Below are 16841 nucleotides of genomic sequence, written 5' to 3' on the forward strand. Positions count from 1 at the left end.
AGAGACCTGGGACTAGCTCCCTCTCTCACTCAGCTTGTAAGCCCCTACTACAAGCACCTCGGTGCAAAGAATACAAGATCGCTCTCTCAGACTGGACGTAGGGCACCTATTGCCTGAACTAGTATAAACCTTGTGTCTCTTTGCATCACCATCCGGGATTAGGGGCACGCAGTACACTTTCACTAGTCGGTTGAGGACCCGCCGAATCAAAACACCGACAGTATGTTTTAAATGTTTTAGGTATGTTGCAAGTATTTTATCTGGATGTTGCATATGTTGCGGTGGCTATACTATATATATTGCAAGTATATGTTCTAAATATTTTACCTGTTTCAGACGTATGTTGCAGCAAGTGTTTCATATTACAAGTGTTTTCATTAGTAGACACGGGGAGCGATCGCAGGTAGAGGCGGTCTCTACGGGCGCAGCATGCGTAGCAGCCGTAAGACTATATCCAATAAGGAGACCTAAACCCAAATATTGTTGTCGCACAGTTCTTTTGCCTATCAAAATCAGACTCCAACGGACGACCCAAACACCGTACCCATTTTATCTACCGGCGCAAAGGATACGTAAAACAGCATCACGATTCCTCGCTACCCAAATCTCTTTGTCCTCGCCCGCTCGCCGCTCCCTCTCTGTCCTCGCCCGCTCTGCGCGTCCGCGCCGGCCAGGGCCGAGCTCAGCCCGCGCCAGCCGGCCGGGGCCGAGCTCGCCCACGCGTGCCCGTTCCGGTGCTCTGCGGCGCGAGCTCCGGCGGCTTCATCTTCTTTTTGCGTTCGCTGTTGGAGTTTGGGATTTTTTTTAGTGCAGTTTTCTTTTCCTGTGCGTGACCCATATGGTGAAATTTGGGTCGGCTCTGTTGAAGATAATTCGTGATACGTGCCCCATGGAAACAAACCGTCCGGATGTCCGGACGGTAGTAACTCCCTTATAGATAGCTTATTAAGCGACTATCTCACTTGCCGAGTAAAGAGACTTGCCTTCTTTGATCAATATCCTCTGCTGAGGCGACTTGGAAAGGTCTCAGGCGGATTCTAAAAAATACGTTGATTGCATTTGCTCTTTTGAAATTTTCAGTTGAACCACTTCCCAGTTCCCACCACTCTGGCTAGATCTTCGTTGGCACTAGGCTGAGTCGAGAGGTGAATTGCTCCCAAACAAACTGAATCTACATTCATTCCGTTATTCCTATGTAAAGGAACAACCTGGAACGACACTCACTCAATCATCAGATTTCCAATAAAAGGAACGCTTGCCGGAATGATATACATCGATAGAGAGCGGTAGCGATGGGTTAGAACATGCATGCACGTTGAAAACATTTATCCTGTTTCGAAGTTCTCTATGCTCTAGTTCACACTTAACTCCATACCTGCTCGGCTGTGAGGTATGCAGAGAAGTATAAAGTATGTGAGGAAACCCCGTTCGGCTGGATAGAATTTTGGCTGAAACTGGCTGAAAACACTGTTCTGTCTGAATTGTTGTGAGAGAAAAACGTTGTTCCGGCTGAAAAAAAGAAGTCGAAGAAGCTGAATATGGGATAAGTCGAACGGGGCTAATATTTGGCACAGCTCAACTTCACTAGAATCAAACCCACAAGGAAGTGATTCCAATGCAGCTAGATCAATTGATATGGAAGGTACTATCGGTAATATATAGATAGATAAAGACCAATATTACAGCTACATACTAAGAGCACCTTCACCAGATTGACTAAAACCAATCTCCTTCCCCTATAACAAGCCATAAAGGGGACTGCAACCAAAAAAAAATACTCAGCAGATCTCCTTTTCCTCAATTTTTTTCTCAACCCCTTGAAACACCCCTCTCTCACACACACAAACAAACAATCTATTTTCTTTCTTCCTCTTTCACTGACGTCTCCGGCCCAGCGGCACAGGCGTCGCGCTGTCAGCAGTATGTCACCACACCGTGCCCCATGCGGGATGACCCACACCATGTCACGCGCCACAATGCTGCCATGCCACGCGCCCCACACCATGTCGTGCCTCCGCATGCCAGGCGGGTGCCGCCGTTTCTTACGGGGTCGTTTGGTTCGTGTACTGGCCTGGGGGCTGACGCCCAGGCAGCACCAATCCACCCCAGGCTCAGCAACGCCTGAGGATGCTGCCTGGCGTAGGCAAGTTGGCCAGGTCAGCATCCAAACAGGCCCGTGCGAGCCCCTCGCCACCACTGGCCTCCGACACCAAGAGCAGAGGAAGAACAGAAAGATGATGGAATCAGGGTCCTGTATATTAAGAATGGAGTTTACTTAATCTGTTAGGGCTTTATATCCCCTATGCTTTACAATTCAGTTTTCTCAATCCTCTATATTAGATTTGAAGTAAAAGTGAAAAGGGAATTTGGTGGAGTTGCTATAAGGTTCACCTTTAATATACCCTTAGCATAGGTGGTCTACTTTTATACCAAGCAAGAAAGCTAAGCTATGTGCGAGCCATCAGATGGTGGATGTGCGTCTGCTGGGTAGTCGGTGAAGTGTTAAGTTCGGTGCCGGCCTGTAAGGCATCTGCAGCAAACACCAAGGACTGAATTGAGAGCCTGACAAAGTCTCCATTGACCCGTTGGAGAGGGAGCGAGATTATCTCATTATCAGCTGAGGAAAAGAATTTGCACTTACTTTCTTGCCAAACGATGCTGTTCTGATAGCGAGCAAAAATGAAAATGACAGTCACTTGATCAAAATGTAACAGTGACAAAAGGGAAAACACAACAGAAAGAAACATACTATTCCTTGAGAACTGTTTACAGTTGAAACTGTTCTATTACTTACAGTGATGTACATACTAGAACGCCAATCTCATTAGTTTCTTGCTGTACACTCGAATCAAGGATTTAATTTGAACCAAAGAAAATGCACAAATCTAATTCCCTCCGGGCGACAGACCTATTCTAGGCAGACGACCAAGGCACAACTGTGAGAAAAAAAATATACATATCTACACTACGCTGGAGAGCTCCCAGAAATAGAAGGAAGTTCCAGGTCCAGCATGTTAGACCCCTTCAGATTCAGAGATTGCATTGGGCTGATATTCTGGATCAAAATTGATACTTGTCATTCGGATCAACTAAACCATACTTTCTGCAAGTCTTAGGCCCTGTTTGGTTGGGCTTTGGCTTTGGCTTGGCTCCAAAAGCCAAAAGCCCAACCAAAGGGGCTGCTTTTGAAGGCTGCTTTTTCAGAAGCAGCTGCTTTTCCGTAGTACATTTTTGAAAGCTGGTTTGACCCTGCTTTTGGCTTTTGGCTTTCTGCTTTTCAAAATTGGTGGAATAAAAAGCTCTTCCATAGTTGTTTCAAGAGAGATAAAGATAGAAGGTATATTTTATACTTGTTTAACCAAACAGCTTTCAGCTTTTCTACAGCTCATAGCCCACAGCAGCTTTCCCACAGCTCACAGCCCACAGCAGCTTTTTCCCACAGCCACAGCTCAACCAAACAGGGCCTTAGCTTGCTGCAGGCGACTACATTGCCCAGAATCTATCTGGGTCAGGGCTAAATAACGAGTAGTCCTGGATCTCCAAATTCGCAACGTGCCAGTTAACTAGTCCAGCTTGCAGTGATTTGATGAGAAAAAGGATAGTAGGTAGTATCCACCATTCATTGTCTTCTCTACTCTTGAAGCTGCCCAGGTGACGTAAACAAAGATATCAATTACACATCCCTGAAAGAAAAAAGTCTATAACCCACAATATGCTACACTAAATACCGTATCCAGAAATCTCTGTTTATCCTGTGACTTTTCTAAAGCACTCATTTTTTAGCACAACAATTAGCCATAGTCTGAACAATTTCTTTTTTGGATCCATAACAAAAATATCACTACAATTAGTAGATTTATTTAACTACTAGATTCTATATATAGCATAGAAAGCACAAGAAGCACAGCATGACCCTACTGTTCTTTTTATTTGGAAAGTGAATACTGGGATCCTGTTCCATTATCACCATGCAGGAATAGAAAGAATCAAACCTTTTTGTGTTGTATACTTGATGAACTGAGGACACCACTGAAGAAGAGAACCAAAAATACAAAGAGCCGTATATGATTGCTACAATCTGCATAAAACTATCATGGTTAAACTATCATGGCTTGTGATTCTGCAAGAAATGTGAATGCCCTATTTACAAAGAAATAGAGTTGAATAGCCAAACATTTTGTTTTAGAATGCAGCAGGTCGGACTCACGCCCACACATGGTTCGCCCTAGAACATGTCTAACAAGATTCAAGGTCTACCCTCATGTAGCATGATATTTACCATCAGATGCACCCCACATTTAGTACCAAACGGGAATTTAATTGCCATGGAGCTGTGCCCAGTTCAGAAATAGTTAAACACTATATGCTGACAATTAGAGACTTGCAACAACATGCAGTAACAATTAATTTATCTTATATGTAACAAAATCCTGACTGATTGCAACAGGAACTAACAGAAATATGAACATGTTACTAAACAAGATAGTTCGTGGACAAACATGTTGGACGGACTTACAATGTTTACAACAGAAGTAACATTCCAAAGTGCAAAAATGCGGGTCACTGAAGATCGTTTTAGTCCTCGGCTAAAAAGTGCATTGAGACCAGCAAGAAAAGGTGAAAGCAAAGCAAGAGGGGGGATGAGCAGTATGGCAAGAAAAGCACCGACGGATATCCAATAGTACTGTACAAGCATGAGCAGGGTGATGGAAAAATCACCCAAAAGTACAATACAAATGAGCAATTGCAATGTTTCCTGCAATATTATAGCATGGTTTCAGTCAAGGTTATCATCATATTCAGCATGTGCATGTTTTGCGCTTAAAATATGGTCAGGTAGTTACCGCATAGCCTAGAGGCCTGGAATTTTGCAATAACAATGACAATGGGAAGAGGTAGTCTCTTTTATAGTGTAGTGACTTGAGCGTCCCCTCATTTATGATCCCGCCATTCACTCCACCTGTCAATCGCTTTCTAGAAACAGTATAGCTTGTGCAAGGCTGATCCTGATTTGCCTGATTGAAATCCTGAAGTGGAACTGCCACGTTCTTCCTGTAAAAGCATTCCTGTAATATAAAGACTAAACAACAAGTAATATAGGAATTAGAAAATGATACTGTAGCTGGTATTTCCTTTCAAACCTCAAGCGTTCACAAAATTCTGGGGCGTGCTCATGGTGGTGGAGACTCTTGTAGAAGTTCTCATTCACAGCTACAACAATACCTAGCTGGTAATATCCAGAAGCAGTGGACTGGAACCACCCTAGCTCCACTCGAACACCATGTCTCTCAAGTTGAGGATTGCCATGACTGTTGATCCAAGAAACAACAGGGCCCAAAGTAGAACGGATGCTTCCTTGTCTTACTGTCCTTAATTGAGCATTCAAACCAGCGACTAATCTATTCCAGATCGCAGTCGATACATACTATAAAAAGAAAACAAAATCAAAGTCATTTTACACATTTTTTTAGCAGAACACCAAAATATATAATGATATCAGCACATACAAGCTCAAGAAGGAATACGTGATCCAAGCCAATTAACTTTCATAAAAAATGCTGCAAGGCTTTTTAACCCTTAGTGCCCACCCCTAACCACCAAACAATTCTCATTCTGATCAATCACATTCTCCACCTCGATGACATGCGACACGATGTCGAGTCCTAATGCAATAATCAACTAGGAGATCTAGTGTACATCAGTGGCCAACAAAAAACATTAGGACCGCACACTGTGCATGAGGATATGGTTTAGTTTGCTTGGATACAAGGTTATGCTTTGGGCAATTCAATCATCGTTATCACAGACCAGAGGTTTTTATATATTGTATATGAACAAGAGAATGGAAACAGAAAATGGAATGTTGACTTGATTATGGTAAACAATAAATTGTATTAACACTGCAGCAAAATCTGAATTTACCTGGCCAAGAAGATTTGATAGCAATGTATCACTATGTAGGTAGTATGGGGACATATAGCTTCCATCACCACCAAAAATTAGACACATGGGAAACCTCTTCTGAATGGTGGATGCTACATCAAGCCGTTTCTCATCACCCCCGAGAAAGAAATCTATGTACGCAACCATCAAGTCTGGAGTTGAACCAACCTGCCAAGTTCAAACAGTTAGCTGTGCACTACATATACCTTTGTTCATATACATACAATAAAAAGTCAATATTGTGTTTTAGCTCAATTCACAATACAGTAGTGATCATAGTGCAGGTTAACGAGCAAACAAAAAATCATTCAAAATAGTGGTAGTAATACTTTTATTGCATTAAATTCCAGAAGTATGTGAACAGGTTCACCACTCAGTCTTTAAGCTAGATGAGTTATCAATATTCATTAAAAATGAAACTCAGCAGATATCCACCCAACTCCAAACTCTTCCTTTAATGACTAATGAGTTCTGGCAACAATGTTCCTTTGTCCACCTTGGGGTTTAATCAAAGACAAACTCCACAAGAACTGGTTAAGTAGTGAGCCAATTCATGTAGGTAAAGGCCTGACTAGGATAAGGAGAGATACTCAGGTCATATGCATGGACTTTGACCACGTTGCATTAACTTTTGTATTTGCTTTCCTGATTGATCTCAACCAAAATTATAATGAATGAATACCTTTATAGCTCAGGAGCGTAACTAAACAAGACTAATGTTATATACTTATATCATAACTAAACCAACTCTTTCAACTTGCCTAGCTAACCAATTAGTAGATAACTTGCTTAATACTAGAGATTACATGCTCGTAACACTAGGACTCCTTAAAGACCTAACTAACTTGTCAATAAGCTAGCAACTCTTCAATTGGCTAAGGACTCCATATATATCTGGATTCTGTCTTGTGGCAGGACTGCTGCATGCATACCTTCATGCTACATGCACCTGCACTCCATCATACAGCTGCTACTCTTTCGATTTTTCAGGAGATAAGGAGCGATGCTGCTGATTCTTATATATCAAATAGCATTTCTTTTTATAGATGATAGCACATAAAATTTATGTACCATGACAGTACCTTCAAGCCTTTATAGAGAGCCCGTGACCTGCAGGAGCGGAGACATGAATGATCGTATTCAGATTTAACATACTCTTGAAGACGATGGATTTTTTTTCTTTTGCGCCATTGCTTCCAAGACCAGGCACAAGGATACGCAAGAACAGAAAGTATACTATGTATTGATCCTTCCCACCACTCATATGCAGCCACCAAATTGATCTCATCAATAAAACGGTTGAAAGCATCTTCATAACTGAAAGGAAAAAAAACCCTCAGATGTTTCTGGACTTATCGGAAGCCATTCTGTACTTAGGAAAATAATTCATTTCCTCAAGTTAGAATAGATCAATCCTGCTGAACAATATAACAACTATGCTGGAATGATGGTAGGACAGAACTCACCCAAGGAGAAAAACATCCTATGCAAAGGATGGCTCTAAAAGAACATTCAAAGCTACCTAAAAAACAGGAACTAGTTCGATCGAGCTTCATGCAAATGGTCAATCTCTTTCTAAACATTAGCAACAAGTAAATGAATTCAAAATTGATATAATCCTTTTACTAACATTTTGTGAATCACATTCAAATGAATAACAGTAATACGAATGTCCAATGGCACTTAGCTACTCTATATTTCTAAGATGGAAAATCTTACACAATTCCAATTATTGCATCAGGAGGCGAGTAGGGGAGATGCCAGGGCTCTCGGAAAGTATTGGGCCCCATGAAGTACATTCTGTGGACATGGCTCTGAGTTTCTTCTGCCCTGCTAGCCCCAGGTACCTGCAAAGGAAGAGGAGCACGCCATTTATTAGTACAAACACAACATGCAAGAGTTCATAAAGAAAAGGGCTGTAAACGCCTCTTCTTTCTAGGTACACTTGAAATTATGTTTGGTTTTTAGTAGTCATTCAGGATTTGTTTTCTTTTTCTTTTTGGCCCCTATGAGCGGATCCGGAAAACATGGGCACCGGCCAAGTGTTGTTTCTTTTTGTGGCTGGTTGCACATAATAAGTGCTGGACTGCAGATCGTCTTGCACGGCGAGGATTGCCTCACCCTGAACAATGTCCTCTATGTGATCAGCATGATGAGACCATCAACCATATCCTAGTATCATGCGTTTTCGCAAGACAATTCTGGTACTTTCTCCTTCGGCAAGTCAGGCTCCATGTTCTAGCTCCACAACCTTCATGTCAGTAGTTAGCCTAGTCTTCATGTTTTTCCAGTTACCTACTATAGCTATTTACTATTCACTGTCATGTAATTTTTCTGTTTCCTTGGCAACCAAGTTGATCATGGTGCCTTGGCAACCAAGTAGGAATCATAGCATCTGCTTTATGCAGTTAGAATATGCTAAGGAGTAGGTACACCACTTGCTTATATATGCAGTGGTTAGCATCTTCTCTATCAAGTTGTTATTGCAATTCAATACAATCCAAGCGGCCTGCTGGCCAAGCTGCCTTCTGGCAGCCCCAATTCGCCAACAATTGACATCAGAGCCCGAGGTTGAGAGAAAGGGAGAGGCATGGCCACCTCCGCAGAGAGAGCAGCCGCCGCCGCCGCCGAGCAGTGTGCGCAGCGTCTGGCCGCGGCAGAGGCCGCAGCCGCGCAGGCGCAGCAGGCCGCGGAGGCCTCAGCAGCAGCAGCTCGGAACGCGGCCGCCACGGCTGCGGCTCTGCGTCGAGAGTTGGTGGAGGAGGATCCGCTGCGCGATCGCCGCCCGCCTCCGCGGAGGAGCCCGGAGCGCGAGCGCAGGCAGACGCGGTCGCCCGATCGGGATCAGGATCGCCGCCGCGGACAGGCCAGGGGCCGCTCGCCGATGATCCAGACCGTGTACAAGGATTCTGGCTCGAGCTCCACCTGGCCGATGCTCACCAAGTCCAATTACCATGAGTGGGCCTCGATCATGAAGCTGAAGCTCCAGGCGCGGCAACTCTGGGACGCGATCGAGTACCAGGACCTGCCGTACCATGAGGACAGGCGCACGGTGGAGGCGATCATCGCCACCGTGCCGCAGGAGATGCAGATGCCGCTGTCCGAGAAGGGATCGGCCAAGGAGGCCTGGGACTCCATCGCCGCCGCGCGGATCGGCGTCGATCGGGTGCGCCGCGCCACGCTCCAGCGACTCCGCAGCGACTGGGAGAAGCTCGCTTTCCGTCCGAGTGAGCAGATCGAGGACTTCACCCTTCGCTTGATGGCCTTGAAGCAGCAGCTTCTTCTCCACAGCGACAACGACATCGATGAAGAGCACGCGGTGGAGAGGCTCCTGCGTGCCGTGCCGCCGAAGTACGCCCAGCTCCGGATCGCCATCGAGACGCTTCTCAACTTCCAGGACCTCACCAGTCGAGGAGGTGTCTGGGCGCTTGAAGACGGTGGACGACATGGAGGCGCTGGCCGCGGAACCGGCCGCCATCGGTGGTCTGCTGCTGACAAGGGAGCAGTGGCGTGCTAAGGAGAAGGAGGAGGCTGCCGCTTCCGCGTCAGGCAAGGAACCGCGACGTCGTCCACGCGGCGGCAAGAAGCAGCGCGGGAAGGGCAATCGCGGCGGAGGAGACAGAGGTGGTGGCGACGATCGCGGGCAGGACGACGACACCTGCCTCAACTGTGGTGATCGCGGCCACTGGGCGCGCGACTGCCGCCAGCCGCGCCGTGGTGGTGGTGACCGCGGCGGCGGCGGTGGCAACCAACGCGGAGGAGGCAACCGCGTTGGAGGTGATCGAGGTGGACGGCGCGGTGGTGGGCGTGGCGGTGCTGCGCACGTCGCAGAGGCGGAGGACGATGATGGTGCTCTGTTCCTCGCCCACGGCTTCCTCGAGCTCGACGAGAAGATCGAAGCCGTCGGCTCCAAGGCCACGGCCTCCCTCGACATCAACGAGCCGCGTGCGCGTGTCTTCCTCAACACCAGCGCCAACGAGGAGGCGCTCGACGGCTGGTACCTCGACAACGGGACCACGCATCACAAGACCGGCCGCCGGGAGCTCTTCGCTGAGCTCGACACCACGGCGCGCAGCACGGTGCGTTTCGACGACTCGTCTCGAGTGGAGATCAAGGGGACCGGCTCCATCGTCTTCCAGGCCAAGAACGGGGAGCAGCGCGTCCTCCATGGCGTCTTCTACATCCCAAGCGCTCCAGAACTCGATTATGAGTTTGGGGCAGCTCGACGAAGGAGGCTCCAGAGTGGAGATTGAGCATGGAGTGCTCCGACTCTGGGACCGGCGTGGTCGTCTTCTCGCCAAGGGACATCGCGGGCCCAGTCGGCTGTACATCCTGCACTTGGAGGCCGCGCAGCCGGTGTGTCTTGCCACCAGGAAGGAGGACGAGTCATGGAGGTAGCATGAGCGCTACGGGCATCTCAGCTTCGAGGCGCTGCACCAGCTCGGCAAGCAGGAGATGGTGAGGGGGATGCCGGTGATCAAGCATGCGGAGCAAGTTTGCGACACCTGCGTCACCACCAAGCTCCGCCGCAAGCCGTTTCCACAGCAGGCGCAGTACCGCGCGCAGGCGCCCCTGGACCTCGTCCACGGCGACTTGTACGGGCCGGTGACGCCAGCGACGCCAGGAGGGCGCCGCTACTTCTTGCTGATGGTGGACAACGCCACCCGCTTCATGTGGGCGGTGCTTCTGCCGACCAAGGATGCTGCTGCGGATACCGTGAAGCGGGTGAAGGCCGAAGCAGAGAAGGAGACCGGCCGTGAGCTCAAGGTGCTGCGGACCGACAATGGAGGAGAGTTCACCGTCGGCGAGCTGGCGCAGTACTTCACCGCCGAAGGAGTCAAGCGGCACTACTTTGCACCACACTCACCGCAGCAGAACGGTGTGGTGGAGCGACGCAATCAGACGGTCGTGGCGACCGCACGCGCGCTCCTGAAGCAGAGGTCCATGCCGGCCAAATTCTAGGGGGAGGCGGTGATGACGGCGGATGCATCTGCTCAACCGCGCGCCGACGAGAAGCTTGCAAGGCAAGACCCCCTATGAGGCCTGGCACGGACGAGCGCCGGCGGTGAGCTATCTGCGCACATTTGGCTGCGTCGCCTACACAAGGGAGCTCGGGCAGCTGCGCAAGCTCGACGACCGCGACAAGGCTGGGGTCTTCATCGGCTACGCCGAGGGCGCCAAGGCCTACCGGGTCCTCGATCCGGCGACAGGACACGTCAAGGTGAGCCGCGACGTGGTGTTTGATGAAGGGCGCGGCTGGGATTGGTCCAATTCGGCCGCCGGGACGTCTGCTTCCGCCTCCAGCGACTTCGACATCGAGTTCTGGGGAGTCGACGCAGACGGAGCTTCGTCGTGCACGCCGTCACCAGCTCCAGGGGAGCACGATCCACCGGCCTCCTCTGCTTCACTAGCAGCAGAGACCGAGCAGGCGGACCCAGTTGAGTTCGCGTCACCGCTCGAGGACAACGACGATCGCCTTGACGCTTCCTACGACGGCGAGCAGTTGCGGTACCGTACCATGCCCAACATCGTCGGGGACGCGCCCACACCGCCGCCGGCTTCACGTCTCTTCGCCGAGCTTCACCTCACGCACGCTGGCGAGCCGGCCAACTTCGCGGAGGCTGAAGGCGATCCTGCCTGGCAGGCCGCCATGGAACAGGAGATCAAGGCGATTGAGCAGAACCGCACGTGCGAGCTTGTGGAGCTTCCTCCCGGTCACCGGCCCATCACTCTGAAGCGGGTCTACAAGCTCAAGAAGGACGAGCGGGGCGCGGTGACCAAGTACAAGGCGCGCTTGGTGGCGCGGGGTTTCGTCCAGCAGGAAGGGATCGACTTCGACGACGCGTTTGCTCCCGTGACGCGCATGGAATCCGTCCGAGTCCTCCTCGCGCTGGTGGCCCAAGAAGGATGGCGCGTCCACCATATGGACGTCAAATCAGCCTTCCTCAACGGCGACCTCAAGGAGGTGTACGTGAAGCAGCCGCCTGGCTTCACCGTCGCCGGGAAGGAGAAGATGGTGTACCGTCTACGCAAGGCTTTGTATGGCCTACGGCAGGCTCCGCGAGCTTGGAACGCCAAGCTGGACGCCACCCTCAAGGAGATGGGTTTCCAGCAAAGCGACCATGAAGCTGCGATGTACAGGCGAGGAACAGGAGAGGAGCTACTGCTGATCGGCGTCTATGTTGACGACTTGATCATCACCGGTGCCAGCGCTCAAGCCATAGAAGGTTTCAAGGCTCAGATGAAGAAGGTTTTCGACATGAGCGACCTCGGCCTCCTGTCCTTCTACCTGGGGGTCGAAGTACACCAAGATTCAGCTGGGATCACTCTGAGGCAAACCCATTATGCCAAGAGGATCCTTGAACTAGGAGGTATGGATGCCTGCAACCCTGCCCATACACCAATGGAGGAGCGGCTGAGGTTGAGCAGGCAGAGCACGACTGCAGAAGTTGATCCTACCCGATACAGAAGATTGGTGGGCAGCCTGCGCTACTTGGTCCACACAAGACCTGACTTAGCCTTCTCAGTAGGCTTTGTCAGTCGATTCATGGAGAGGCCGACTGCAGAGCACCAAGCTGCCATCAAGCTCATCCTGAGATATGTGGCTGGTACTCTGGAGTTTGGCCTTCACTACACTAAGGCTCCAGGGAGAGCAAGGTTTGTTGGGTACTTCGACAGTGACTTGGCTGGGGACATTGACACCAGCAAGAGCACTAGTGGCACTCTGTTCTTTCTGGGAAGCAATCTTGTGTGCTGGCAGTCAGTGAAGCAGAAGGTGGTGGCTCTATCTAGTTGTGAAGCTGAGTACATTGCCACTACCACAGCTGCAACACAAGCTATTTGGCTATCCAGGCTGCTGGCAGACCTCCTTAGAAGGAATGTGGAAGTGGTCGAACTGAAGGTTGATAGCAAGTCTGCACTTGGTCTAGCCAAGAATCCAGTCTTTCATGAGCGCAGTAAGCACATCAGAATCAAGTATCACTTCATCAGAAACTGCTTGGAAGATGGAAGTATCAGGGCTGATCACATATCCACCACTGATCAGCTGGCTAACATTCTAACCAAGTCTCTTGGAAGATCAAAATTTGAAGAGATGAGGGGAAGAATTGGGTTCAAGCACATCACTTCCAAGGACCACAAGGCTAAAGGGGAGAATTGTCAGTAGTTAGCCTAGTGTTCATGTTTTTCTAGTTACCTACTATAGCTATTTACTATTCACTATCATGTAATTTTTCTGTTTCCTTGGCAACCAAGTTGATCATGGTGTCTTGGCAACCAAGTAGGAATCATAGCATCTCCTTTATGCAGTTAGAATATGCTAAGGAGTAGGTACACCACTTGCTTATATATGCAGTGGTTAGCATCTTCTCTATCAAGTTATTGCAATTCGATACAATCCAAGCGGCCTGCTGGCCAAGCTGCCTTCTGGCAGCCCCAATTCGCCAACACTACAAACAGTTCCTTCGATGGGTGGTGGGAGAAGACAAGTTCTGCTGTGAATGGTGAGACGAAGAAAGGGCTAAATTCGCTAATAATCCTTGGGGCCTGGACATTGTGGAATCACCGAAACCGGTGTGTTTTTTATGGGGTAACGCCTAGCGTCCCCAGGGCCTTGGTCGCTGCAGGGGAGGAACGCCAGTTATGGTGCATGGCAGGTGCTCGGGGGTTGTCGTTCCTGACTGCCCCACTCTCTGATGGTTAGCATGTATGGTTTTGGTCGCCTCGACAACTACTTCACGGATGCGAATGTAGTCAGTCAATCAGTCTGGTGTGTGGTGTGTGTTGTAAAGGGTTCTTAACCCATCTTTCTTCTTAATATAATGAAGCGCAGCTCTCCTGCGTTTTTTGAGAAAAAAAATTACTTATTCAGACACATTTTCATTATATTTATTGACACTCTCCATGATTGCATATCGAGGTACACATAAAGGGCCTGCTTGGATCTGTTGCCAGGCTTGCCTAGCCTCAGCTGCCTTGCCTCACCAAGGAAAGACAGGCTATAGCAAGAAAGAGGAAGTCGTTTAGTTCTCTTGTCTAGTGGCCATGCCATCCTCTTCTCTGTTCTCTCCATTTCTTGGCACTGGATCTGTTGGCAGGCCAAACTAAAAAAGAAAAGAAATCCATTCACATAGATGATAGAGAAACAATCAGATCCATCCAACAAGCAAGCTAGGAACAACAGAAGAAGAAATTGATAAGTCTATGGACGGATGGCCACTGTCGTGATGCACAACAGAAGAAATTCATTCAGACTTGATTTTGGAAGACCCACACAGATTCGGAGGAGCATTCGCTTGATTCTTGAGTCAGATGCTAAATCTGAGGATAGTGGAGCTCGATTTGGGACGAGGAACTCGATTTGGTTGCAACCAGGTTGATCCAAGCTCGATTCAAAGGCACTTAGCTGTTGGCTGGGAGTTCGCACAAGCGGATGGGCAAATCTTGCCCAAGCAGGAGAGACAAATCAGCTTTCCTGGGTGGGCAAGGATATCTTTGCCAAGGTGGGTGAGCTTGCTTGGCAAAGAAAGGGTTTCTATCCCTACAAAAAGGCATTCTTGTTGAGCAAGGTGAGGCAAGAGGCTTGCCTTGAAACCAAGCACCCTCAAAGTTATATTTCTTGACCAATTCATTTCATTCTCTCCAACAAGGATCAACTTTAGAGTTTGAAGGCATGTGGTCCTCATGAATTTTACAAATATGAGAGTGGTAGTCACAGGATCATGTGGTTTCCAATAAATAGCTATTCTTAAAATAAAGAATATATAGAAATGTCTATGGAGTAATTTGCTCAATGCACCAGATCCAGTTATCCTGCAATAGCTTTTAATAAATAAAATATGATGAATGAAATAAAAAATATACCTCGGCCAAAGAAAGCAAAAAGGGGAAAGAAGAACAGCCATCATTGTGGATTGCATTTGTTGCCCGGTATGTGATATCACTCTCACCAATCTTAATTCTTAGAGCACTTAAGACAAGTGCCAAAAGAATAATTGTTAAAGAAAGGATAATTGAAAAAGGCCAAGGACCACCAAAAGTATACATAAGTTCCTCAAGTGGTGTGTAACAGTTTGGCATCTTGTACTTATCAGATATGCACCAATACGGGCATGGCAGCTCGGTAACACCACCTAGCAAAAGCCAAAATTAATGCTGGTTTCTAGCATTCAACATTAAGGATATTGAAGGAAACATCAATGATAAATTATAAATCACCAAGCAAGTTAAGAACCTACCTCTTACATATATAAATTCAGCACGGTTTGGAAGATTATCCACAGAACAAGGGCTGCACAGAGATGAATTGGACCCAACAACGTTTTTATATGTACCAACTGGGCATTCCTGAAATGGAATATGATCAGCTCTTTTTCAATAAGCTGTGCTAGGCGGAGCAGCATCACCTTGCCAGCACATAGGTATTTTTCGGCTTAGAAGTGGTTTAGGACTTGATCTATGAATAAAAATGGGAAAATGGAGACGGGGGAAGATGAGCTAGAGCCATGGAACACATGTATGTGATAATGTCAAATTCTCTCTTAATATGCCATATCCCCTTCTATTGAACAAGGAACTCCATCCCATCAGGAAAAAGTATAATCACCTAAGCGATGCCTAGGCAACACTAGCTCTAGGCTGAGCCTAACCGACTGCCTATCGCCTAGCACTTTTTGGAACAATTGAAGATCAGCAATGTTTTCGAGCATCCAAATTAAAATTATGAGTTCACGATATTTGCTATATGCCCTTCCTGTATTAATAAACCTGGTGCTAACCAAATTTTAACCGACCCAGTTCCAACCACAGGCCTTAGAAGTTCAGAAAATCCCACAACTGTTCCACATGACATGCTTTACACAACTTCAATGAAAGAAACAGGTAACTGAATATATGCACTTAAAAATATCTGTCCTATGGTTTTGTTACTGAAACAACAGCATATGTCAAATTAAGTGTTAGTGTCCATACAGTGCAGAATGTTCCATATAGACCCATGGGGCATTTCTTTCCTGTTACTGTTCCATCTTCTCCAAAATGTCCTTCATTCTTACCAGATCCACCACTATAAAAAGAAAAGGCAATATGAATTGTCAGAAACATGTATTAGTTAGCTAACACTTCAACTCAAGGTAGTGCACAAGTTCCTGAAAAAAGGCATACTTGGCTAACCCTTGGAATACCAGCAATAATCGAAACATAAGACTTCTGTCACGAAGCACAAAGATGGCAAAAGTTACACTGGTAAAGAAGACAAACATCTTGGAATTTGTTGCCACAAGGTGTCTGGAATTTATCTTGTACCAAGCATAAAGAGAGAGAGAATATTTTTTTTATTTTGTCATAAACATCACCGATCAAACAAGCAAAAGGTAATATCATTATAATTTACTCTGCCAAGTGGTTCCTCAGCTACGATTTGGATTTTAATGTGTTGGTACTTGGGTGTGATTAACATATACCTCATTACTTTATATTAGTACTAAAAGGATGAAAAGTTTTATTGAATGCATGGCATTGTAATTTACAATGTGGGAAAGATTGACAGTAAAAGTAACCAACAAGGAATTTCCAAAAAAAATGGCAGTGATTACATAAAGTGCCATCAAATAGCAAAGTACTGAAACTGTAAACTGGAATTGCAACAGAACTACAGCCCTCGTTATACATAGCAGTTTTGCAGAAATGGGACTGTGGATTTTTTTTCCCGCACGTGTGACCGGAAGGTCCCGGGTTCGAGTCGCGGTCTCCTCGCATTGCACAGGCGAGGGTAAGGCTCGCCACTAACACCCTTCCCCAGACCCCGCACAGAGCGGGAGCTCTCTGCACTGGGTACGCCCTTTACTATCCAGTAGTAAAAGATGGAAAGCTATCAAGTGCTACATGGGCCCTTCCCAGTG

General features: G+C 47.5%; 1 protein-coding gene across 1 annotated transcript in view; it reads right to left on the reverse strand.

Moving 5' to 3' along the window:
* Positions 1–2726: 2726 nt before the first annotated feature.
* Positions 2727–16841, reverse strand: part of LOC136495317 (uncharacterized) — a 48056-nt gene continuing 33941 nt past the window's right edge. The window contains 12 exon segments of the mRNA XM_066491277.1: positions 2727–3111; positions 3465–3643; positions 3993–4078; positions 4517–4756; positions 4845–5052; positions 5142–5425; positions 5923–6111; positions 7026–7260; positions 7663–7790; positions 14806–15074; positions 15180–15288; positions 15913–16006. Of these exon segments, the coding sequence (XP_066347374.1) occupies positions 3484–3643; positions 3993–4078; positions 4517–4756; positions 4845–5052; positions 5142–5425; positions 5923–6111; positions 7026–7260; positions 7663–7790; positions 14806–15074; positions 15180–15288; positions 15913–16006 (2002 nt within the window). The 3' untranslated portion in view covers positions 2727–3111; positions 3465–3483.

Source organism: Miscanthus floridulus, chromosome 12 (genome assembly GCF_019320115.1).
Source record: "Miscanthus floridulus cultivar M001 chromosome 12, ASM1932011v1, whole genome shotgun sequence".
NCBI lineage: Eukaryota > Viridiplantae > Streptophyta > Magnoliopsida > Poales > Poaceae > Miscanthus > Miscanthus floridulus.